Source organism: Nansenia antarctica (assembly GCF_963989245.1).
Source record: "Nansenia antarctica genome assembly, chromosome: 7".
NCBI classification, from domain to species: Eukaryota; Metazoa; Chordata; class Actinopteri; order Argentiniformes; family Microstomatidae; genus Nansenia; species Nansenia antarctica.
In genome coordinates this window covers 53,765,806-53,791,406 of record NC_137677.1, presented here as the reverse complement: position 1 = coordinate 53,791,406, position 25,601 = coordinate 53,765,806, and the positions used below count along the sequence as shown (strand labels likewise).

Below are 25,601 nucleotides of genomic sequence, written 5' to 3'. Positions count from 1 at the left end.
AGGTCTAATTCATTTTCCAAGCAAGCTGTTATGCATTCGATTACATCAATCACGTGTCAAATTATCTCTCACTTACTTATATTTAAATCGATCAGAGCTCCCTTTCCGAATGAATTCCATGACAGTAATAGCAGTCAATGCACGTAGAGGCCATTTCACTTAATTTTGAATGAAGCTTAGACAAAGCACAGATTATTAATATATATTGAAACACAGTTTCTCCGCCATTTTTATTCTATATTGAGAAAAGTAGTATTACGGGGAATACTGAGAATGCTACAATATTATCTTCTTTGGTTGCAAAATGCACTGGCGAGTGATGCTTAAGGTGACGTATTGGTGTCTCAGCGTCCAACAGAGGCGGGGTAATGTGCTCATGGAATGGCTGTTGGGGGCTCATTTAGGAACAAGGGAGGAGACGACTGGGCGTGCAGAATAGATGCTGCAGCTGTGAAATGAGGAACTGTCGCATCCAGTGAGAGCGTTCCCCAGTAAAGGAAACATTTGGCACTGCAGAAATAAATCATGTGCTCATGCTCTTGCAGTTTAGTGCACAACTGTATTTTTCTTCTTCAAAGCAGGCCAGGGAGTACATTTCTCAGCTCCAAACACCAGCATCAAGGGTGTGTTATGCATAACTAATCTATAATTTTTTTCCTCTGTTCTCTTGTTATTGTAGATTAAAGAGATACTACTTAAGCACTAGTCTAGGCTAAGGCTATAAGTAGAAATAAACATAAAACTAACTTGTGTGTACCATTAAGTAATTCAGGTAGAACTAGCCAAATAACAGGTTGTTCCTTTTAATAAGTGACTGTAAGCGCAGAATGATGACAATGCAGTTTTGCAAATCTTTATCATAACCACCTTCAGTTAGTAGTAACAAAACAGATTGTTATTATTATTTTATTGACTTTGATATACTATTCATATTTAATATATTCTCCCTTAAGTCTTAAACCATGATTATCCTGTACACAAGAGGTCTTAAATCACTTGATGATAGTAGCCCACTATTAGTGGGTAGATAGATAGTGCTTTACTTTTTGAACAGCTCAACCCCACTGAGTTCCTCTTTGAGCAAGCTGCATTAAAATACATGTAATATTTATAACAATGTAAACCCAAACTGTGGGTTAATGTGTGAGAATATAGGCAACAGTGACAAGTTAATATTCTGAACATAAACACTACATTCTGAGTACAAAATAATTAGACCAACAAATGTACAACAGTAACATTTTTAGCAAAACAGTTATTTCTCATTGCTTTCACACCAAAATGTGGTGACCATGTAATGCTAATACAGCTAACACAACTCTCAGACACAAAACAATCAGTAAGTAATCACAAATTAAATGGGTCATTAGTAATGTCTCATGTGGCCTGGCAGACAGGAGAGAATAGATTACTGTAAATGTTTTTGTTGCCACTTTTTGTACACTGATGCTATTTGTTATTTTTGTTGCTAAACTGCCTGCTTGATTCAGAATATTTTAGATGAATTTGTTTTTCTGCTGAGTGAAATTCTTACTGTTTCATTTGAAATGAAAGTTGTCAAACCTGCAATGCATATTGGTTATAGTTACTATTTAGTGTTCCATTATGAAATTAATAAGTGGATTGAACTTTTCATTAGATGACAAAGGATACTGTTTTAATAGACTGACTTTCTTTTGTGACATGTAAGTTGAGAGTTATAGTGCATTTTGCTAAAGTAATGTGGTGTTTTGGCAAACATATGGTTTAGTGGAATGTGATAACTGTTTGGAAAAGTTTAATATGGTTTCAAGATGTGCTCAAGCAATCAAGAACAAGATCATATATATTAGGCCTATACTGGGTAGGCTCCCCCGTGCAGTCAGCTGGATGTAATGTACAGTACATGTGTCACTGTAAACATCTAAGCCATAGATACTGTGCTGTGAATAACTCCCATACAAGCAGTCTGAGGCTGTACAGATCACATAAGAACACAGGGACCTCCCACAGAGGGGCACAGCCAGGGCCACAGCATCACGTCACTAACCTTCCCCAGACTTCAAAGGCTGGAGAGTAATGGGAAGGTGTGTGTGTGTGTGTGTGTGTGTGTGTGTGTGTGTGTGAGTGTGTGTGTGTGTGTGTGTGTGTGTGTGTGTGTACACATGTGTGTGTACAGCACTGCCCCCTGGCCAACTCTTTAAACCTCTGAGTAGACAGAGATAGATGTCCTCATCTATAGGGATGAAAGGCCAGTAAAATAAAAAATCTGTCATTACTGCTAGCCTTTACCCGCTTCTTATAGTTATTAAATTAAGTTGTGAGAATTTTGGTATCAAAGCATGGATTAATACAACAATAATTAAATTAATCCTGCACACTCAGCATCTAAATCTTTATGTATTTGAAACAAATTACATTATATCTGTTGTGATTGGGATAGCAATTGCATTCATTGTCTCTGATGTGAAGTAATAGCATTTTAAGATCCAGTGGGCCAGACAGAAAATCAAACATTAACATAACGCAATAATGTGAAATGAGTATAGCATGAAGGCTGCAGATAAATATTTCAATAATGCATGGACAGCAGGTCTAAGAGCGCTAAGAATTGATCTTTGTTCGTATGTTTCTGCAATATCTAAAATAACAGGCTCAGAGAGCTTCAAGGAAAACTGTCTGCTGGTGAGGGGACAAGGGACACAGGCAGCAAGTGAATCAGAGAGATAGAATGATTCAATCGTAACTGCTGTGGCTGTATCAGTAGCTACTCCAATGACGACCCTTACCATTACTGGCTGGTGACTCATGGGTAGAAACTATCTGTGAGGGACAGACTCCCTCACAGATAGTTATAAATAAAGTTGTAAAAAAAGAAAGAAGAAAAAGAAATTGAACAGCATGTCGGAAAGGCCAATCATCAGGCCAGTCATGACGCAGACAGAGATCAAGAGATAGAAAAGAGGAGGATAGCATGCATTGAGGTTACTTGGGTGACTTCCTGGACCCTTCAGACACAATCAAATTAATAGAATATAAAGCTGGCATGTGTGGGAAATAAGGGCTGCATTCGGATTCCTGAAGCATGTCCCCTAGGCTTTGTTGACTTTGATGACTGAACTTTGTGTGAAATCACACAATCACATCTATCTATCTAGGAGAGGGAACGTCTGCACACCACTCACTAGTAGTACTGGGATGGTAGCACCACCACAGCAACAACACATGTAACACCCCTTCATTCATACCTGGAACCCTGTTTTCGGATGCATTCAATGGAATGTTACAAGGAACGGGGAAACAAGCTGTTTCGTTTTAGGACCATGCCAGGGCTCCACATTTTGACTGAAGTGTTTATTGAATGTCAGTGTCTTCCACACCCCTTCACTGTCTGCACCTTCTCAGAGTGATGGGTGGTTAGCCCTTTCTCAACACGACTCCTCCGTCCTCCACTCGCGTCCTACTGAAATCCCCTTGCATATTTTCCTCCAATGCTTTCTGAGGACGGAGGAGTGGACGCAAAGAGTCGTGTTCCTAACCAGTGGCGGACTTAGGCTGTTTGAAGGTCAGGAGCGAAAAGAAAAAAGGGCACCTACTGGACAACATGGGACCCCATCAGTGCACATGGTCAAGTTTAGACCATTGGAGGGGCAGCCAATAGGGCACGTCCTCTCATTTTCGCCACTCAAAAGGGCATTTTTGCCACTCAAAAGGGCACTTAAGAGAGACGTTTTTCAACCGTGGGGGCACCAGGAGGGGCGGTCGCCCCCCCTGCCCCCCACCTGAGTCCGCCAGTGTTCCTAACTATAGAGAAAAGGCTATTGATTGCCAGGAGCTGCACTTGCATTCAAAATGTCTCTGAGACTTCTAAAACACTGCAGCTTACATCATAATCATGTTTTGCTTGTAAGCTGATCATTTTAAATGTAGTACTGCTGGAAATAGTGAAGATAAAACTCTCTCCCTCTCTCTCTCGCACGCACACACACACACACACACACACACACACACACACACACACACACACACACAACACACACACACACACACACACACACACACACACACACACACACAAGGGGATACGTAATAGACTATGTAATACCTTCGGTTCTTCTGCGCTTCCTTCTTGTCCATGATGACAGGTACACAGTTCGTCAGCTCTGTCCAGTCGGCGTGCAGACCGCAGCTCCAGCCTGTGGAGAACCGAGAGAACAGCCAGGACTCCTCTTTCCCCGGCCGGTGGCAGGTGCATTTCTTCTGCCCCGGCTTGCAGTCGCACGGTTGCTCCAAACGAATATTCCTAACTAAATGCCTTCCGAACGTGGTCCCGCCGGTCTTCTGAATGTGCAAGAACACGATCACATCATCTCCTTTTATTTTAAAGTCCACGTGCCGCTCCAGGTCTCGTTCGGTGAAGTTGAATTTGGATGGAAATTTCGGAGGGCTATCGTCCTCCAGTTCTTGGTCTCTGTAAAAGTCATCGGTTGACCGATACGGGGTAGAAAGTAGACTACTGACCCCTCTGAATTTTTCACCAGAGTTAAAGTGGCAAGAGTCGCTACCAGCCGGGCATATATACTGATAGCCTATCATTACAAAAAGAACAGCTAAAATAGGGACCAAAATCAGCTTATTGGATTTATCATCCATTATAACAAGCAGGTGTTTTCATGCCATTAGTGAATTATTTGCACATTATATTTTCCAGTTGTCGTTCCTTGATTCATCATAATAAAATGTCTATGGATCTTCAAAGTACCACATGTTGATCAGGACAAGGTTGACTAATTTGCCTTTTAAACTGCATCATCTGGTATAAGCAGGTAACCTACCTTTAAATGTATAGGACGCATTCACATAATCCTAGATCACACTGTTTTTTTAAAAAGGCAGATTTGCAAAGAAACATGACAGTTACTTCTCCGGGTGGTTGTCCAACTTCATAAACGGGGTTTCAGCGCTGCACGCCGACGTCTCTTGTCTCCTGCTTTTAATTTCAAATTGAAATGAGCCATTCAAAATGTTTCATTCTGATCCCGCACAGTTTCAACTTCGCATCTCTCAGTATTTTACAGTAGTCTGTTTCAATTCAGCACCACAGACGTGCATGAATATCACTTGAGAAATGTCTGATTTTATCCGCATGTCCAAGCCTGGCGTGTGAAGAGGCAATAAGCGACTGCAGTTCCGACTACAGTGGGATGGGTCCTGAGGCATCCTCAAGCATCGCATCGGTTTAGTTCTCTTTAAAACATTGTCGCATTCAAGAGCCGATGGACATCGCGTTACACACTCTTCGTGGTTATCACATCTCTCGCTTGTCCGTAACCAAGTAAGCTACAAGTAGATGATCCTCACAATCTGTTTCTCACATGAGACGAAAAGTATCTCACGGAGCAGACAGACTGCACATCTATGCAACCTAAATCCGATGTTCCTTAAACTAAGAAATTGCGAACGGAATGTGAGTTTGGTGCTGTGCAATTAACCAATGGCTAATCTTACGCATACAAAAGATTCAGCCAATAGCATTATTAAACATTACCACGAAAACCAATGGCGACAAAATAATACAATAAAAATGACATTCCTATATTGCCAGCCAATCGAAGGGGGGAATAACGGTATCCTATCCAATCCAAACACCAATTTCGGGCACCCTGCATCTGCACTGTTATAGAGAGACAGAAACAATTAGACTTTTCAAAGAGAGAGAGAAAAAGAGTAAAGGAAAACACAGAACAACGAATTGTTAGGATCGATGAGTGGACGATCCGGCGTCACTTAAGCACCATGGACAGATCCGATTGGGTCCGGGTCACTTACCTGCAATGTTTAACGCACACACACGTATACGTGTGCAGGTCTGCAAGGACACTGTTGGTTGCGGATAGGACTAGTTATTATGATTTTTAGATAATCTTTGTAATGATGGCATGTTTTATTGTAGGTTTATGGGATAGCCCCATCAGTGGTTAGCATTATATTTACATTTAGGATGTTGTGCGACTGCGTACTGAATAATGGATGTTAGAAAACATAGTCTAAGGCTGAGCCTATTTCAAATAAATGTGACACAACAAGTAACACGTGTAAATAGTATATACTTTAAACGGAAATAGTGATTTCCCATGTTAACTGTCGCCACATCAGTGAAGTAAGAACATTTCGTGACGTTAGAATTATAAATATTCTATCTCCATTTTTGTCAAAATTTAGTTTTTTTTTTACATAGTCTGATCCATTAGGTGTTTATTAATGCCTGTGTGGTGTTATTTTTAAAATGTTGACATTTTTGAGTTAGTAATTAATAAAACACAAAGGTTCCATGATCTCACAAAATAATGGAATGTAAAAACGTTGACGCTCAATATCTCTGAACTGCCCTAAACGGAGATAGAACCTTATAATTCTAAACTCACGATTTGGCTGTGCTCCGAAATCTTGAGCGTGTAGGTGTCCACGAACATTGCCTGAAAACAATGTCGTCGCCAAAACTTCGTTATTTATCAACTACACAAAAAATACAGGTCAACTAAACCCATACACTTTCTAATGCGAAAATCCGATGTTAATCACCCATCGTCTCTTTTGTTTCGGCTGTTATAGAGAACATGAACAAATCTACTACGGTAACGGTAGAAAAAAAAGTAGCGAAGGACCTCAATGGCAGCGGCCAGCATCACTTGGGTAAGAGAGATTGATACATTGTAACCACAATAAAATGTATTGTTACAATCGCTTCGATGCATTGTTGGAACTGACAGCTGTACGAGTTACACACGTGTCAATCTCTCGGCGGTCTATTTCACTTGATACTGTTCTAGCGCTGCCCAAAGTCATGTAATCGAAGCGGCTATCCAAACTGCTTTGTGTGTGTCACTTAACACATTTTCACCATACAAACTCATTGATAAATTGCAATAATTCGTTCTCTCGTGTGAAAAGATTTCCTGGGCCCTGTTATTGCATTCAATTGATTCATTTCAAGACATGTTTAGCTTAGTTCTGTTTACGAGGAGGCATCTACGTGGCATCGCTTTGGACAGTGGGTGTCATGTAAATGGAAATGTTAGGATATGTATAGCATAGCATAGAGTACAGCACAGTGTGTTATTGTATAGTGGATAGTGTATATAGCCTTTATTTATGTAAACCAGCTCTTTTCCCTTCTTGTTATTAGTATTTCTTTCCTAGCACCAGGGGAGCCCCCCCATCTAAATTTCGTTGTATGGTACCTGTACTATATCAATGACAATAAAGACCATTCATTCATTCATTCATTCATTCATTCATTCATTCAATACCATGCAGAGGACACTCTGGTAGGCTGTGGCATGTCGGTGTATCATAACCAGGGCCGGGCACAGACTTATTGAAGGTGGTGGTGGTGTTTCCCAAAAAAGGAGGAGGGCACCATCCAGGAGGGCTCTTTGTGACCATCCAGGTGCTGTTGGCAATTTTGCCCACCCTGTGCACGTGTCTGATGATAACAGTGTTCCCCCATCATATCGTTATAGAGGATGAGACACGTCGTATTGTTGTCGCTGCTCCTGCTGAACATCCAGCATGTCCTCTCCGCACCTAAAGGCGTCTCTGCCAGTCTAAAGGCCAAGTGGAGCATGACACCTTTCCTCTTGGAGACAAGGTATGGTATGATGGAACTGCAGACTCTTAGATACCTTGATACAGCTAGAGATGAGCTTACCTTACCCTCTTTTTTAGGCCGACAGTACAATATCCAGTTTTTATTTTAATCTAGCACGTCTTGCCAAATGCACACATGGATCTTGCTCTCCCAGTGATTTAGCCAAACATGTGTACTGTATTGTGTTGATGTTTAATGTTTTAACAACAGACTTGCCTTCCTACAGCATGTCATGGGTCCTGAGTAACACACGTTTTTTTTGTACAGTCCTACTAAAAGTACATCATCCTGCTTTATTTCCATGTGTTTTGTGTAGTGAGTTCATCAGTGAGGATGGGAATGAGAAATTCTGGCATTTTGTTGACACTGTGAAGGAGCTAACAGTGTACAAGAATGGAGGTATGTGGACACTTTCTATGATGTGCCAAAATGTGAAAGCAGTTTTCAGCTTTGAGGAAATGTTACTTTCACAAAAATGATATTACCAGCCACAAAGTAGATAGTCTACATACAGACAGACAGACATATTGGTGTTTAGAAACACTCTGTCTCCCAACTGTGTCTTGCCAGTGCATTATGGGTCCTGAGCTACATGCATCACTCCCATTCATCTTCAGATTCCTCTGGATTAGATGAATCAGGAAAGCCTAACGTTAGTGCACGTAGTAACTGTGCTAAGTTTAGGTTTAATTTGCACATTCATTTGACTTTGCTTTCCTTTGTAGAGTCTGTGCGCTCATATTACAACCTGATCATCAAGAAGGCCAGCCAATTTCTGACACCTCTGCAGGTCAATCTCCTGAGATTTGCCCTCTCTTTGAAGGCATACTCACCAGCCGTCTTTGCATCCCAACAGGTATGACATGACATGTGAATCTCTTAGCATTATTCCCTATTGTAGGTAGTACAGTAGTATAGGTTCAGTTTCGTTCATTAGGGGGTGAAGGGCTGCTGCTGTTGTAACCGCAGTGCTCCTCTGTCTCCAACAGATAGCCAGGGATGAGCCGCCGCCTGAGGCTTGTCCTGCCTTTGTCTCTGTCCACGGCCAACATAGCTGTAGTACCAAGGACATGAAGAAGATCCTGAAGGTAGCTGCAGGCAGGTAATGCACCAGCTCATACACATTTCCTCAGAGGAGCTACCGGTAATCTAATACTGAACAGTTGATTAGTCACTGAAGGCCAACTACACGTTTGTGTGTAAATGTTCTGCTAATTAACCTGTTGACTGATTTCCTTATGGTTCACGCTGATTATATATTATTTTTACTACATGACTATATCTAGGTCGTTCAATCAAAAATAAATGTTTTGACAAATGGGTAAAATATCCATTGTGTAGATAATCCTCTAAGAAAGCCAATGATGTCACATGTATCCTATCATAATCAATTTAAACGTTATTGGAGTGTTTACTATTGAAATAGCCAAAATTAGGGATAGCCAAAATTAGGGAGACTAAATCTAAAGACTACGGTGGCCTGAGGAAAAAAAGTGGTACAGAATTTGGGGAAATAGCATCCCAACTAATGTGGACTAGGCTACTACTGTAACTCGCATTATAGGCAACCTGACAGGCTCACTGTCTTTTTGAACTCATCATCTTTCTTCTTGAATCCGCAGGACATAATAGAAATGTGAGATAGATATTGATTTTGAGACATGAAATGTATTATTTTAATATTCTAGTATACAGTTTTCATATTAACGCAAAATTATTGTTCTTGTTTTCTGACAAAAATAAGCCTATCTTTGTGAAATGTCAACTGAGCACGGAGCGTTTATTTTCAAAGCCTTTTACATTTAATTTAGCTCCTGTCATTTTATGGGAACAACTTTAAAAGATAACCACCACAATATGTAAATCCTCAGACAATGGCACCGTTCTGTCAACAGTGCTTAGTGCTTATTATCAGATGGTTATGAAATCTGATTTAAAAAAAATAAAATATGAATGATATGTTAGAGAATTATACCACTGAACGATCATTTTGTTTTGGTAAAATATATTTGATAACATTAGGAATTGGGAAGTGGGTGAACACCCTACAAAATCCAGATCAATTGATTGGTCCAGTCTTGTGTAACTGCCTTTTCACGTGTTTGCAGGCCAAAACCATATATATACAAGAATGATCACATATACCCAGGACTCAATAAGACAGATGTCCCCATTGTGATCCTTTATGCTGAGATCGGCACCAATAAGTTCAACTCCTTCCACAAGCTGCTGTCTGAGAAGGCTGAAGAGGGCACGCTCATTTATGTGCTGCGTCACTATGTAGCGGTGAGTAGTGAGGCTCTCTGCATTTCCTCAAGTACTTAATGTTTGATACGCTCCAGCCAGGGATTTAAGTGGGATTTTGTGTATTAACTTTTTTATTGTATGCTTTTATAAATTGTATGCTTATTGTCTATTATCCCTAGGTGCTAGAATTAATAACACTGAATGTAGCTTGTATACTGATAGTCATATTTGGATTAAGAACTGATATTGTTTGTTGCTTGCTTATAGACTGTGTATTGCATTGTGGTCACATAGCAACTTTGAGCTCTGCAGAAACATCGAGGCATTTGATGACGGCTATTGCTGCTTTAAGAACAACATCAACAAAGGCAGAGGTCATCAGGGTGTACAACCCAAATGGATTTCGTCGCCTGTGTTGAGGAGAAGAACACAGATAACTGGGGGAAGTTAGCATCTAACGGATTGCCTGACCCCGCGATTAGAGGCAGTAATGTGTTCTTTCAGCAAGCCAGAGAAGCGTAGGTGTTAAGGTCTGATTCAGACGGCATTTTGTCTCTGAGATGTAGGGAGATGTAAGGATCAGGGGGACATCATCTTTCGAAAATGTTGCCAGATCCATTGGGTGTTATTTAAAATTCTATTGAACATGTTTTTATAATAATTAATAATTGTATTGTAATTACCATCACCTATTTTTACCACAGAAACCGAAGCCTCAAAAGATGCTTTTGTCTGGATATGGGGTTGAATTGGCCATAAAAAGCACTGAATACAAAGCTATGGATGACACTAAAGTGAAAGGTGTGTTTCTGCTTGATTGTCTATTACAGTAAACATATCAAACAGACACACTGAAGAGAGTAAATGGCAACTCTGTTATTTTACTTTAGATTCAAAAGCTGGAAACACTGAAGATGATGACATTGATGAAGTCCAAGGCTTTCTCTTTGGGAAATTAAAGTGAGTCTATGCATTTGTGCAATGAGTGTTTAAGCAATACATGTCCAATATTAAGCTATTATATTATTACTGCAACAGGGAACACTATGCATCACATGTCTCATTACTTATTACTTGACAAAGGCTACTTATGACAAAGGCTTACTTTGATTGTTGATGGGTTTGAAAACATGTCTATTGACAACTGGAAATATCTTAAATCATATGATCACCTACTGTTCTGTTCCATCCCAGACAATCCCACCCAGACCTGCAGGAGCAGTTGGGGGAGCTTCGGAAGCATCTTGTGGAAAGCACTGATGACATGGCCCCTCTCAAAGTGTGGGAGCTGCAAGGTACCTCAGCACCAGTGCGTTACTTTATGGGAAAGTTTTGAGTGAAAGATTTTGGACATTAGCAGCATGGCCCAAGGCAGAAGTTAAGTCAGAGGGTTATATTACTCTGGGTGCTAACTTTACAAACAGGCGAAGCATGTCACACTCTGGGGCTCTGTAGCCATATGATATTATGACATACTGTATATCAAGGCACATGGGAAATGATTTTAAGAGAAAGCAATGCATGTGTCACCCAAAATATACTTTCTTTGACCTAATTGGCATGACCTGACATGAATCATTGTGCAATAACATTGTTCTGCACCAGGATGTCTGCATGTCAGGATGTCAGATGTCATCAGCTATCAAAAACCCAAACATTACTAATATGGGTCTTTACCGACACACTGCTCTCACCCCTGAGTTGAAGTTGATATATATGTATAAAGAGAGCCCCGCAGTGGCGCAGCGGTCTAAGCATTAGCCTCTAGTGCAAGCTGCCCACCGGGGACTGGGATCGAATCCCGGTCTCGCCAGACCCGGATATGGCCGGGGCTCACAGGGAGCGGCATATTGAGCGGCCGCTCCCAAGGGGGGTATAGGACTATTTCCGGACAAGGATCCGTCGCGCAACACCGTCCCCGTCTGGTGCTGGAGTAACGGTGTCGGGCTCGAGGAGCCAGACAGCTAGTCTGCCTGGCGATCTCCTCTGGGGCTGCCGGCCACGGGGTCGTGCGGTGGATCCTACGCAATAGGCAGGGGATAATTGGATGCTAGGTTGGGTGCAATTGGATACCAAATTGGGTGAAAAAGGGATAAAATCAGAAAAACAAATAAATAAATAAATAAATAAATGTATAAAGGCAACTCTGTTATTTTACTTTAGATATACAGTATATGTATGATATACAATCAACTTTAACTCAACTATATATGCCATTTGGCTGATGCTTTTATCCAAAGCGACTTACATTACAGTGAGTGCATAGCTTTTTTCAGTATGGCCAGCAGGACTCGAACCCCCAACCTAAGGCCCAAATTACACCGGCTGCGTCAACCTTACCTTACCTCAGCGGCGTGCGTGAGTCTCATTTAGGCGCCCTTCTTAACAGGTTCGAGCAGCCCCACCGGCTGTGTGAGAGGCACTCTCATGCGCGCCTCACGCTGACTGCTGCTGCTCGCTCACTAGGGAGTAGAAGGCTCGCCTATTCAGCACATATTTTTCAGCGCGTGAGGCAGACGTGAAAATTATCTACCAGCAAGATAGACTAGAGTTTCAATGTCTACATCTATAAATATGTATGGATTTTCTTTAAATGAACACTTCACTATCTGTTTCAAAGCAGCAACTCCACATAGACTATAATTATATTACCGGTATGTTAATAAGTTAAAAGAACATCAGGTGAAGGGCAGTATTTTTTCAGTGATTTCTCCCTCTCTCTCTCTCTCTCTCTCTCTCTCTCTCTCTCTCTCTCTCTCTCTCTCTCTCTCTCTCTCTGTGTTCGGTATTCTCTTGCCACGGCAACATTGTGTCGCGTGTCACATGTCGTTGGCACGATTGCAAAATATTAAAACCAATTAACCATTCCCATGGAAATGCTCATGCTCTGAATGATTTGTCTACTACTCTTTCTCTCGTTCTCTCTCTCTTGCTCACACACACACACACACACACACACACACACACACACACACACACACACACACACACAGACACACACACACACTCAGACACACACCCGGTCTCTTTGCTTCTCTCTGTGTCTCCATGTCTGTTATAACCGTTTCACTTTTCTAATCGCTCATTAAGGACGGATGACAGCAGAGACTGAACCCAGAACAATTCATAATGAAGTGAAATGAAACATTATATTATTGGTGGCCATTATCAAAGGCAAACTCAATATACAACGATAGGGCTGGTAGTGGCAGCTCCGTATTAAAGAACGGTAGTAATCTTTTCCCCGGTGATATCTTAATTAAGTTAATGAAAGTGGTTAAGAGACAGAGAAGGTGAAAGAGGGGAACATAGGGACCGCATGAGAAGGAGAAAGAGAGGTAGAGTGCACAACTAACAAAACTGCGGACTGTACATCAAATCAGTTTGAGGGAGAGATTTTAATGAACCCAAAACTTGACTGTGAAATTGGACTTTCAAAGACGAGGTACTCGTATATGTATCACCATCTTGTGCGTTCTTCTAGCTTCAACATCTAATGATTATCTTCCTCTACCCTCCCATCTCTCTCTCTCTTCCTCTCTGCGTCTCTGTCTGTCTATGTGTGTGTGTGTGTGTGTGTGTGTGTGTGTGTATGTATGTATGTGTGTGTGTGTGTGTGTGTGTGCGTGCGTGCGACTGCGTTCTGCGACTTTTCTAGTCGCTCATTAAGGATGGATGACAGCAGACTGAACCCAGAACCATTTATAATGAAGTGAAATTAAACATTATATTATTGATGGCCATTATCAAAGGCAAACTCAATATACAAAGCTAGGGCTGACTGTAGCAGCTCACAGCACTTCTGATTCACCACAGACTGAACTTGCGCCTATATGTAATGTCCCCATTCTAATGTAAATGATATAGTTCTCGATAAGCACACCTCTGAAAACCTGTAGAACCGCTATTTGAGACTTGCCGCTGAGGTAAGGTAGATGCAGCATACACACGACCAGTGAGTTTGACGTCCCAAAAAGTCAATCAAAGGTTCCGCCACACGCATGCGCCGCTGAGGTAAGGTCCGTGGTGTAATTAATTTATTAATTTTGCCATTTAGCAGACGCTTTTAATCCAAAGCGACTTACAATTACGAATTACAGGGACATTCCCCCTGGAGTAACTGAGGGCTAAGTGCCTTACTAGTAGTGGTGTGGTTTCAGGCGGGATTTGAACTCACAACCTTCCGATCACAAGTCCAACTCACTATCCACTAGACCACCACTACCCCACTAGGGTAGGTCCGTGGTGTAATAAGCTATGCTCTATCTACCAACTGAGCCACAGAGGACCTATTAAAATCATTTGTTTCAAATCTTTTTTTTGAATTATTCCTTAACAGCTTTTAACAGTGCAAAGTTGAACTGAACTGAGTGTTCAAGCTTTCAGAAACTCACAGTCATAATCAATTCAACAGAAGTGTGGTTTCATATCTAGACAATGGACCTAAATTGATATTTTTCTAAAGATGTAGACTTTGAAAAGATCTATGCTTTGCAGGGTGCCCAGAGTTTCACAGAGTGCTTCTGAATCACATTCTAATTTATTTGAAGTATTATTTATATAGTTTGAAGAATTATCATCTTATTGTATGCTGTAGATTAACACATATGGACAGACAATTTTAAAAGGGTCGTCGGAGACCAAGACAAGGCGTAAGGAGACTCTTAGCTCCACATTGTCAAATAATGTGTCAGACTCACTCTTCTGGTGTTAATGTTTCACCCTTCAGAGCTTAGTTTCCAGGCAGCTGCTCTCATCATGTCTGCACCAAAGTTTGATGCACTGAAGCTAATGCGAGACCTCAGCCAAAACTTCCCCAGCAAGGCCAGGTAAGACTTTCCACCTCATTCTGTCCATTCAAGGTTTCAGGTCGTCCTTTGCTGCACAATAATTGTGGGAAAATATGTCACTTTTGACGTTCAACTTAAAGGTCACAATCACCCTTTAACTACAGTTGATGAAGTCTACTGTTTTTTATTCAGAGAGGATGTCATGTCTTACTTTGTTTGCATGATGGTTTTTAGGCCGCACCCAGATGTTTGATTACACGCTTTTGTCCAGAACATGACAGTCTGAAAATGAAAAACTACTCCCAGTTTATAGACTGAATCAGATCTCGGGATGTTCAGCAGCTTGTTCTTGGCTCGGACGGCTCTTATGAGGAACAACCAAGAAGTGCTGAGTCAGAGTTCCGCCCGGTGTTTACAGGGAGTCAGCGGCAGATATACCATCTGAGGGCCTGCGGATTGGGGAGATTAAAAGGGGGCTTTTACTGCTCTACTGGGGATAGTTGGGAAAAAAGCTGATGGTGACTGTACATGTTTTACTGTTCCCACAGATCACTGACGAGAGTGGCCGTAAACCAAGAAATGAGAAAAGAAATTGAAGAGAACCAAAAGGTGGGATCTCATAAGCAGGACAGGACAGGGTCCTAACAAGTGGCCTCTTAGACTTCAGCACTTTGTTTAATGGGATGCACTGTGAAGGGTAATAGGGTGTCTGTCATTATTGAAAAGTTTAGCTAATGCACTTTTTTCCAGTGTCATCTGTCTCTAGTCCAGTCATACTTCCCTCTCAGTTCACAGGGTTTTCTCATTCAAATGTCACCCATTTTGTATCTCATTGAGATTGCTAATCATCATATCTAAGATTGCCAATCATAAGTGCTCATAATCTTGCTCTTTGATATTAGACATGTACAGTACTGTACATGTGATAAAGGCTTGATATTGGACATTGGACTAACAGTAATGAGTTTGCTCTTCCAGCGGCTGACTGAGACCATGGGGGTCCACCCTGGAGACGGAGGCCTGTTCATTAACGGGCTGCACATTGATCTGGACGTCCACAACCCCTTCAGGTAGGAGCCCAGCGGAGTGCGTCAGCAGTCAGCCTGCGCTCCCCCTGGGTCGCCTCAGAGCTGCCCACAGCTCAGTGATCGTCCTGCTGCAAGCCTACCGCCCCCACAGCCTGTTGATGAAAGCTGACCTGTGATTTCTGTCCTTTGGTAGCATATTGGACATCATCAGAGGAGAGGCCAAGATCCTCGAGGGTCTCCACAACCTGGGCATTAAGGGAGAGAACCTGGGCAAGCTGTTGAGACTGCCAGTGAACCCCGTCGAGGACAACTATGCCTTAGATATCCGCCATCCCGCTATCACGGTAAGAGCCAGAGATGGGCCGGGGCCAAGGCCCGACCTGCGGAAGGGATCCTTTATTCTCCTGGACCCAGATCAGCCTTGCAGGTGCTTTGTCTTAGGCTCTGTCTGGCACCAGGTTGAGGATTAGTGGATCAGTCATCAGACTATTGCAGCAGTCCTACTCTGCCAAAAACCTGAATTAATCACCGGGAAACAAGCCAAGGAAAGCTATCAAATTAAAAAACTTGCAAACTTTAGTTTGAGCCCCCCCTTTTGGCATTTTATAATAATGGAAAATACTTTATTAAATAAAATTCCCAAACAAATGGCCATTAGGCCTACATATTTAATGTAAGATAATATATAACATTGTGTATTCTCTCAGCTAGGCTTGCTGTCTGTCAACTTGAGTCATTAGACTCCCCCCCCTCTCACTGCTGTTCTGGGCAGAGAGAAAAAGAGAGATGGGCTAGGGAGAGGCGAGAAGGTGGAGTGTTAGTATGCCAGCGGGGTCCTCTGTTTCTCAGGGAGGATTCGGAGCTTCTGAGGGAAAGAATGCTGTTAGCGCCAGTTTGGGCTGTAATGGATTATTTAGCTACAGTAGCCGCCTGCTTCTCAACCTCCCTATAACCTCCTACTGTCTGCACGTTCAGGCAACTCTCGATTGGGATTCAAGCCTCAAGTGATTCCTCACTTGCAAATTAGCCTTGTGTCAATGGACTGCACTTATATAGCGCCTTTATCCAAAGCGCTTTACAACGGCCTCTCATTCACCCATTCACACACACACATTCACACACCAATGGCGACAAGCTACCACGCAAGGAGCCGGCCCGCTCATTGGGAGCAATTTGGGGTTCAGTGTCTTGCCCAAGGACACTTCGACATGTGGCCAGCCGGGGCTCGAACCGCTGATCTGCCAACCTTGCGATCATTAGACTGCAGCCCTACCTCCTGCGCCACAGCCACACCCACTTCTCATTCAGATGGAGCAAATGTGATCATGTGTCATCTATCATCCGCTCCCCTGGGGTCATCCGGGGTTAGCTACAGTATCTGTGACAGTGATTTCAATTTCAACTTTTTTCAAGACTTGAACTGTTAGGTGTCTTAAGAATTTGGATTTACGTAGAGATGAAAGCTGCCAGTGTGATCTCTGTATTGTAATTTAGTACTGGATTCTGATCAGATGAAACTGCCAATGGTACATATTATTTTTATGTCCCTCAGTCTTAGGACACCTTTACCCTGTTTAGGAAACAATGGCCAATTCTCCCAGCACTCTGTTAGCCAGCTTTCACATGCTTTCTCTTCTCCAGTGGATGAATGACATTGAGAGCGACACCATGTATCGCGGCTGGCCATCAGGTGTCCAGGAGCTCCTCAGAGGCACATTTCCTGGAGTCATTCGTCAGATACGCCGTAACTTCTTCAACCTGGTGAGTCCCAGTATACCCACCATTCTGGGGCTGAGGAGAGGACAGCTGGGGAGGGTTGTGACCAAAACCCCACTAGAAGAGCTGGCTCCTGTTGGAGTGGAGATTGAGTAATGTGCTCTGGTCATGTTGCTATCCTAGTTTGAAGCAGACATTGAGAGGGAAAAGTAACGGGTTGTATTTTTATGTTGTCTTTGCTTTGCTGTCTTTTGCTTTGCTGCAATACGTGATGGCATGAATTGATTATGAAGGCCTTTTATTCTAGCTGAGTAGTCAATGCTGCTCTTTCTGTAACTTTGTGTTTTTTTTGGTTATGTTCAGGTGTTGTTTCTGGACCCAGTACAGGAAGACAGCATTGAACTGGTGAAACTTGCAGAGCTTTTCTACAAACACAAGATTCCTCTCAGGTAGGCTTTTCCCTCTCAGCTGCCAAAGAGCTATGTTTTTTCTTAGCACCTGTCAACTCAACCAGATGGTGAATCGCACATTACCTGATAACTGAAATTATGTATTTTTCTTGCTTCCTTTTAGAATTGGATTTGTGTTTGTTGTCAATACGGAAGACGAGGTTGATGGTTTTTCAGATGCTGGAGTTGCATTTTTCCGACTGCTGAATTACATTGCAGACGAGTATGATTTATCACAGGCCCTCGTGTCCATGGTCTCTGTGAGTATCTCATGCATGTAAATGTCTTCTATTTTAGCAAGAGCTTCTTGAGGAATTATTTAAGCAAAGTCTTTGCAAGCTCATGTGTCTTTGATGTGCCTCAGAAGACATTAGTAATTGTGCTCTTTCTGTTGGCCTCCTGCCTGAGACATTATTGGACCAGACGAGTGAGGGAGGGTATTCTTCAGGCAGAGGCTACTTTAGGCACCGGTGGAAGTTATTGACAGCCCTGATGTCATCGAGAATGATGGTCATGTCTCACTGACCCTTTTGTGCACTCGCAGATGTACAACAAAGTAGCGATAGGCGAGACACTGTCTGTCGATACAGTGTCTGCCTATCTGAAGAGGAAATTCCCCAAAGCCAATGCTGAGAGGATTCTTGGGATGGATTCGGAGTATGATGATAAAAGAAAGGTATGGCAGCTTTACAAGGTTTTGCCTTATGCCTTATCTTTCAAAACATTCAAACACTTAAATAAAATATTGTTGTTTTTATGGCACTAAAGGTTTGTCCACTATCATAGTGTACACTGCATGGCACACTTCCAATCAAGCGATGAGGGTTCCAGATTTCCCGTAGCATTACCGGTATATGCTAGCACATGCTAGCACATTATATGAGGCACAAATATGTACATTTCAAGCCTGCAAACTGCGACACTTTAAATAAATGTGCAATAACACTATTGTGCAATATGACAACCCTAGTCGTCTATCTGTACAGTATAGTATAGTGGATAGTGTACATAGCCTTTATTTATGTAAACCAGCTCCTTCCCTTCTTGTGTTTTTTTTTAAAGTTTTTTTTTTTTCCTTCCTAACACCAGGGGAGCCACCCCTCCTAAATTTCGTTGTTTGGTACCTGTACTGTAGCAATGACAATAAAGACCATTCATTCATTCATTCATTCATTCATTCATATCCATTGACCCTGACTCTGTATGGGGGGGGGACCAGGCAGGTGGAGTGTTCTATAAGAAAAGTGGGTTGGGTCCTCTCCCTCTGGCTCTGTTCAACGGAGTCCCACTCAGCCCAGATGAGATGGACCCCGACGAGCTGGAGACGGTCGTTCTGCAGCGCATCATGGACACCACCAACTTCTTCCAGAGAGCCGTCTTCATGGTAAGACAAAGACCTGACCTCACCCTTTTAGTATGGTGTTTGTGATACTGAGTTTATATTTGTGGACTTAATGTGACTCATGTTGCAGCACTCCTGTCACCTCAGTGACGACCTTTTATGTGTCGTTTTGAGTAATTCACGAGTGGGAGTTGTGTGCGTCAGTGATGGCACTGTCGTAACAGTTTATTCCTCTCACATTACCAGGGTCAATTGAGTGAGGGGTCTGATGTAGTGGACCATCTGATGGAGCAGGCCAATGTGGTGCCACGCATTAACCCGTTCATCCTCAGCACTGACAGGACCTACCTGGACTTCACAGCCTCTCCAAGTAACCAAGCACCCTTATCAAACATCCTGTGTTATTGATCTGAGCGAATTTACAATCATAATACTTTCCTTCTGTATCATACTTGAGATTACATACGGGGAGCCTAGGTGGCGTAGCTCACTAAGGCACGTGTCACATATTCGCAGGGTCCCTGGTTCGATTCTGGCCATCGACCTATCCTGCATGTCATCCCTCCTCTCTCTCCCCCATCCTTCCTGTCAATCTCTACTGTCTGTCCCAATAAAGCAGAAATCCCCCCCCCCCCCAAAAAAAAAGCGTATGTTCTTCTTTCAGTTGCAGACGACTGGGAAGACACAACCATGTTCTCATACCTGGACTCCAGAGACAAGACTGCTGTGATGGCCAAGAAAATGAAGTATTTCACCAAAAATGGTGAGAGGCACGGTATCTTTTTCTTCATGGCTCAGTTTTGTGCTGCTACTTATTGATTTTAATTTCCCTTCAGTGTGAATACTGCAGTGTTCTACGGGTAAATGTACTTAAGCAAAGGGTGTTAATTATTTGTTCCAACAAAGCAGCGCAGCTTAAAAGGAGTGTTTGTTCGCCAAATATCTCAGAGCAACTTCTTCACACAAATGGATAATATACTAGTGTAATAGAATGCCGCTGTCGATGTGTAAAAATGCCCTTTAGGGAAGCAGTCTGTTTCTCCACAGTTAATTGCTGTACAGGCTGATTGGCATGAGGCCAGTGGTGTGGCTTCAGACTAGCTCTGCTGCTGCTGCCTTCACTGAGTGCCCTGGGGAGAGATGCCCAGCGAGGATGAGGAGTTTGAGGAAGGAAAGGGGGGGAGGGTATAAGGCAGTAAGTTCTCAGTCCTGACGGGAGGCACAATGGCACAATCCTCCCCTGATTTACTATGCTTTCCTCAAGGACTGTCCCTCTCTCTTTCACCCCCCCCCCCCCCCTCTCTCTCTGTCTCTCTCTCTCTCTCTCTCTCTCTCTCTCTCTCTCTCTCTCTCTCTCTCTCTCTCTCTCTCTCTCTCTTTCTCTCTCTCTCTCTCTCTCTCTCTCTCTCTCTCTCTCTCTCGAGATCATAGCTAGATTAAATCTCCCCTCTCACTGCCATCTTTACTGTCAGTGGGTGGCCTCTGTGAAGACACTTTTAAAAGATTAGCAACATTCCTTTAGAAGAAAGCTGGAGCTTATAGATTGAGATCCACTTTTTCCACAAGAACATTTTTCAAAACTATCATTAGACGACAACACTGGACTCAATCTCTTAGAACCTTGAGCTGAGAATATTAAGTGATTCTGCACATTTGGGTACAATAGAGCTGCCAAAATATGTCCACCTGTCTGATTTGTATTATCTGATAATTGCTATTTCTCCCTAGATGAGGATGGGATCACTGGGGTGACCTTGTGGGTTGTTGGGGACTTTGAGAGGGCCTCAGGGAGAAGGCTACTGCTCAACGGGATGAAACATGCGGTGAGATTCTGTCCCTCTCTATTCACTTCACTTATCCACACAAAGAAAGCACACAGGGAAGCTCTTTCACACAGGGAAAACATAGCAATTGAAAAAAGTTTGTTGAATCAATGACCATTTCAGAAAAATTACTTTCGGAGAACTGACTGCAAGGCTGTGCCGCATTCAACACATTCATTGCTCTGAATTACCGACTGGCGTTTCAGCGCTGTTATTTAGGAATCCGAATGAATTACTCTCAGTGGCCTGTCTCTTGCACCGATGCAAATTTGACCTTTTATGTAGTCTAGCACGGTATAACACAAGACTTTAATTACCTACCACCATGGTGGAATGAACACTTGAAACCCATTTGGGACCCGTTTCACCTTGGCCTGAAATGAACAAACAAAGGTGTTGGTGTTGTTCTCCTCTGATAAACACCCACATAAATATTCCATGGCGGATTGCAAACCCAGCCCGGGGTCATACCTCACTCCACTGCAGATGAGGAAGGAAGGGAGCAGAAGTAGTGTTGTGAAGGTCTGCCCACTAACAGCTATTGAAAACATGATGGAGGGATAGAATACCAACACTTTCTCAGAAAGAGAGGAACGGTGTGTAGGAATAAATGCATGTGGTTTGACAATGCACCCTCTCTCTGTCATCTCAAGGACGTACTGTGGGAAATCTGCTCTTTGGGATAGTTGCTGGACATAATACAGCAAGCCGGCGTGAAACCTTTTGTGCAAAAACTATATAGGGTCAATATTATACAATCTACTCCTCATTTGTCACCTGCAATATTTCACTGTTAAATGTGTTAAATGTGTTAAAATGTGTTAATGTGGTGTCTTTGTGTGCAGTATATCAGCTCGAGGCTATATGGTCCCTAAGAGAGTGTGTGTGTGTGTGTGTGTGTGTGTGTGTGTGTGTGTGTGTGTGTGTGTGTGTGTGTGTGCATGCATGTGCATGTACAGAAGGCCAGCCCTGGAGTCCGTGTGGGGGTGATTAATAACCCCAGCAGTAAGCCCAGCGAGGACAACACTGTGCTCTACAGGGCCATCTGGGCCTCCCTCCTCACCCAGAAGAACAAGGCAGCTGCTGAGTTTGTCCAGAAACTCCTCAAAGAGGAGAGCATCCATCTTCTCCAACAAGGCTCCAAGATGAAGGACCTACTGGTGCAGGTACGTGGAGGAGGACCGAATTTGATCATTGTAAGATTTTGGTCAGAGGTTTTTTTATTGTCATATACGATACGTTGACAACATGGGTTGGTTCAGAGATTTAAATGGAGTCCTTAGATTCCGGGATTTTGTAGCCCGCTGTCAAATGATTGTGGAGACATGTCTCCTGGGGTTCTCTCTGTTAAACCTCACGCCCCAGGAAAAATGGTGATTGATGAACAACTCTTTTGAATATTACCTAGCCAAATTCATTTAGAGCGTGTCTGACCGTGCCGAGTGAGAAGAAGCATATAGCATCTGCCTACTCGCTGTCAGTTCCACTTGGCGTGTCAGAGGATGAGGTGAGCAGTGAGCATGAGCCAAGCTCCATGCGCGGAATCTTTAAATAAGGGTGTTGTTGTTAGATACCTGATCCACAGAGAGGCCCTGATGACTGAGCTTCTACGAGCTGTTCATGGCTGTGTGCTTCAGACAGACCCAGTCAGGCTTGACCATCACTCCCCTGCTCAGAACTCAACACACAACCACGGGGGCTTCAGGTCGACACACTGGGAGTGGATGAGATTGATCCACGCTGATTTTTCTACTGGAAAAAACCTCCCAGGGATTTATTAGCCAATCAACTGACAGGAAAGCCATCCCTCACCCCTCACCCCCTCACCATTGGTAGGGAATGACCTGATGAGCTCTCAGCCGCCCAGGGGGCTGTTACACAGCAAGGCTGGGAGTGACCACAGTAGTCTGGCCTTGAATTACAGGAAGGGAGAGATTGTGATGGAAATAGCTCTATATAGGCCAGGCAGGCAGTGACTCTGTGTCGGGCTCTGTGTGCTGGGATCCAGAGTCAGAGTCTGGGGATATGAGTTTATTATTGGCTGCCAGACAGACTTGCTGACTGAGTTGTGCTGACATTATTGGTATTTCACCTGTTCTCCTGAGGGGGGAGAAATGTTGGAGAAACTAATAACCTGAGTCTGCAAACACCAAGACTCCCATGGCTGATTTGCTATGGACAAAAAAAATTGCCAATGTTTAATTAAAATCCTGTTAGATTAATTAGAAATTGATTAATCTCTTCTTCTGTTTTTTTGGGGGGGAAATGTTATGCATGTGCATTTCTGATAGCACAGTCGTCCCACGATGAAATATTTGTGTTTAAAAAGCTGCAGTGATTGCTTTTGATGCAGAACTTCAGCGATTTGTCAATAAAGAAGTGATTTCTAGCCCTGCATACATCATACTTTACGTCAATGTGTTGTTCAGATTTTGTTTTGGACAGAGCAATGTCCTTGAGGAGGCCTACTAGATCGTATATCACCAGTCTTCAGACAGTACAGTACACTCAATATAACTGGCTAAACTATGTGTGTGTGTGCGTGTGTGCGTGTGCGTGTGCGCGTGTGCGTGCTTGTGTATTCTCTCCACTGCAGGGCATGGACAGGGATGCGTTTGAGAAGAAGTTCAACACACTGGAGGTGGATCTCATTCGCAGTCAGCAGCTGTTCTGCAGAGAGGTCCTAAAGCTGAACGCTGGACAGAGGGCGGTGATCAGCAATGGCAGGGTGAGTGGACCGGAGACCAGGCAGCGTCCCTGCTCTAACAACACAGCCCACTGCACTAACGGGTCCGCTCAGCAGTATTTACTGACTCATACTAAACAGCAGGATGAAAAAATATTTGGCCGTGGATAACTACACTCACCGAGCACTCTATTTGGAACACTATAGTAATACTGGGTTGGGCCTCCCTTTTGCTCTCCAAACAGCCTCAATTCCTCGCGGCATTGATCCCACAAGATGTCGGAAACATTTCTTTTGAGATTCTGGTCCATGATGACATAATTGTCGTCGGGCAATTCTTGCAGAATGATTTTTCAGGTGCACTTTCAAGCTTTGAATCTCCCTACCACTTCCCAAAGGTGTCCTATTGAATTCATCTGGTGACTGGGAAGGCCACTGAAGAACACTGAACTCATTATAATGTTCATGAAACCAGTTTGAGATTACTTTTGCTTTGAGACCTGGTGCATTCTCATGCTGGCAGTAGCCATTAGAAGATGGCTACATTGTGGCCATGAAAGGATGCACATGGTCAGCAACAATACTCAAGCTGTATACATAGGCTGTGGCACTCAAGCGACGATTGATTGGTATTAAAAGGCCCAAAATGTGCCAAGAAAACATTCCCCAAACCATTACACCACCTGAATGAATGAGTGAGAATGTGTACAGGTGTTCCTAATGAAGTGTTCAGTGTATTTTCAACCGGGGGAGGATGGAGGGGGGGGGTAGAGCACATTGATGTCTTAGCAAGGTAAAGCACTCGTCGGTTGTTCTCATTGGGTAGTACAGATGAGTGGGTTATACTAGGATGCTGCAGTTGGGAGTATTCTCCCTCTGGTGTTTCACAGAGCATCTCTAGACAGTCCAGTCAGCATTCCGTCTGTCTTCCAGAGGTCACAGGTGGTGCTGCTGTGTGTGTGTGTGTGTGTGTGTGTGTGTGTGTGTGTGTGAGAAATGCAGGCAGCACACACACACACACAGCAGTGAAGGCAGCGTAGCGTGTGTGTGTGTGTGTGTGCGAGCATGCGTGTGTGTGTGTGTGTGTGCATGGGTACTGGTGCGTGCGTGCGTCTATGTTATCATAGTGCAGAGCTGATGACTGATGTCTCAGCAGCAGCAGTGCTGACAGCAAGGGATGAAGAGGCCAACCCCTGAGATGGCAGTAACAATTAATATCATTTTACATTCCTCTGCAGTGTGGCGTCAGACAGGGGTAGGGGATGGGGAAGCACTCCTCCTGAAATAGAACGGGTGAATAAGAGAGGCAGGAGGGCTGCAAAGCAAGAGTGACCATATGGGTGGAAGAGATGATGCCTCCTCTCTCCTCACATTAACTTTAAGTACCGTACTGTGCACGGCCACTCTACACTGCTGCACGCAAGGCCAACCTACCCTGTCCAGAAATACGTAGACTTGAGCACTACACCTTGTTTGACATTCAGAATTCATGTAAAAAAGGCAAATACTGATCTCTTTTTTTCCTTTTTGTGTTGTTGTTCTGTGTGAGATATTAGATCATCATGTTTTCTCACCATCTCAAAATATGGACGTATGATTTTAATCTGACTATGATATCATTTCCTCCTCTGTCTCAGGTTCTGGGACCGTTTGAGGAGGAGGAAGAATTCAACGTGGAGGATTTCCAGTTGTTGGAGAAGATCACACTGAGCACCACAGCAGAGAAAGTCAAAGCGAGAGTCAAGCAGATGGGAATGAAGGCAAAGCCGTATGTTTTAGCACCTCTGCCATTTTTGTCTCCGCTCACCGGTCTGTGTCATCCCTGTGGTTTAGCATCTGTAATGAACACTGAGGCACAAAGGGTCACTTTATGATGAAAGTAATAGATGC

General features: G+C 43.2%; 2 protein-coding genes across 2 annotated transcripts in view; one reads left to right on the top strand and one right to left on the bottom strand.

The window, feature by feature from the left end:
* hs6st3b (heparan sulfate 6-O-sulfotransferase 3b) overlaps positions 1 to 4,635 on the bottom strand; it is a gene marked incomplete at its 3' end in the record, with an annotated part of 53,160 nt that extends 48,525 nt beyond the window's left edge. The window contains exon 1 of the mRNA XM_080535813.1: positions 4,085 to 4,635. Within this exon, the coding sequence (XP_080391939.1) occupies positions 4,085 to 4,632 (548 nt within the window). The 5' untranslated portion in view covers positions 4,633 to 4,635. The remainder of the gene's footprint in view (positions 1 to 4,084) is intronic.
* Positions 4,636 to 6,648: 2,013 nt separating this feature from the next.
* The window catches only part of uggt2 (UDP-glucose glycoprotein glucosyltransferase 2), a gene marked incomplete at its 5' end in the record, with an annotated part of 37,004 nt that continues 18,051 nt past the window's right edge, over positions 6,649 to 25,601 (top strand). Inside the window, 24 exons of the mRNA XM_080535809.1 lie at positions 6,649 to 6,672; positions 7,503 to 7,630; positions 7,947 to 8,029; positions 8,356 to 8,486; positions 8,620 to 8,732; positions 9,739 to 9,916; positions 10,582 to 10,678; positions 10,768 to 10,837; positions 11,072 to 11,172; positions 14,607 to 14,706; positions 15,216 to 15,276; positions 15,646 to 15,737; positions 15,889 to 16,039; positions 17,337 to 17,456; positions 17,775 to 17,860; positions 17,985 to 18,120; positions 18,405 to 18,536; positions 19,080 to 19,244; positions 19,449 to 19,572; positions 19,867 to 19,965; positions 20,931 to 21,025; positions 21,985 to 22,191; positions 23,622 to 23,753; positions 25,349 to 25,479. Of these exons, the coding sequence (XP_080391935.1) occupies positions 6,649 to 6,672; positions 7,503 to 7,630; positions 7,947 to 8,029; positions 8,356 to 8,486; positions 8,620 to 8,732; positions 9,739 to 9,916; positions 10,582 to 10,678; positions 10,768 to 10,837; positions 11,072 to 11,172; positions 14,607 to 14,706; positions 15,216 to 15,276; positions 15,646 to 15,737; positions 15,889 to 16,039; positions 17,337 to 17,456; positions 17,775 to 17,860; positions 17,985 to 18,120; positions 18,405 to 18,536; positions 19,080 to 19,244; positions 19,449 to 19,572; positions 19,867 to 19,965; positions 20,931 to 21,025; positions 21,985 to 22,191; positions 23,622 to 23,753; positions 25,349 to 25,479 (2,756 nt within the window). The remainder of the gene's footprint in view (positions 6,673 to 7,502; positions 7,631 to 7,946; positions 8,030 to 8,355; positions 8,487 to 8,619; positions 8,733 to 9,738; positions 9,917 to 10,581; positions 10,679 to 10,767; positions 10,838 to 11,071; positions 11,173 to 14,606; positions 14,707 to 15,215; positions 15,277 to 15,645; positions 15,738 to 15,888; positions 16,040 to 17,336; positions 17,457 to 17,774; positions 17,861 to 17,984; positions 18,121 to 18,404; positions 18,537 to 19,079; positions 19,245 to 19,448; positions 19,573 to 19,866; positions 19,966 to 20,930; positions 21,026 to 21,984; positions 22,192 to 23,621; positions 23,754 to 25,348; positions 25,480 to 25,601) is intronic.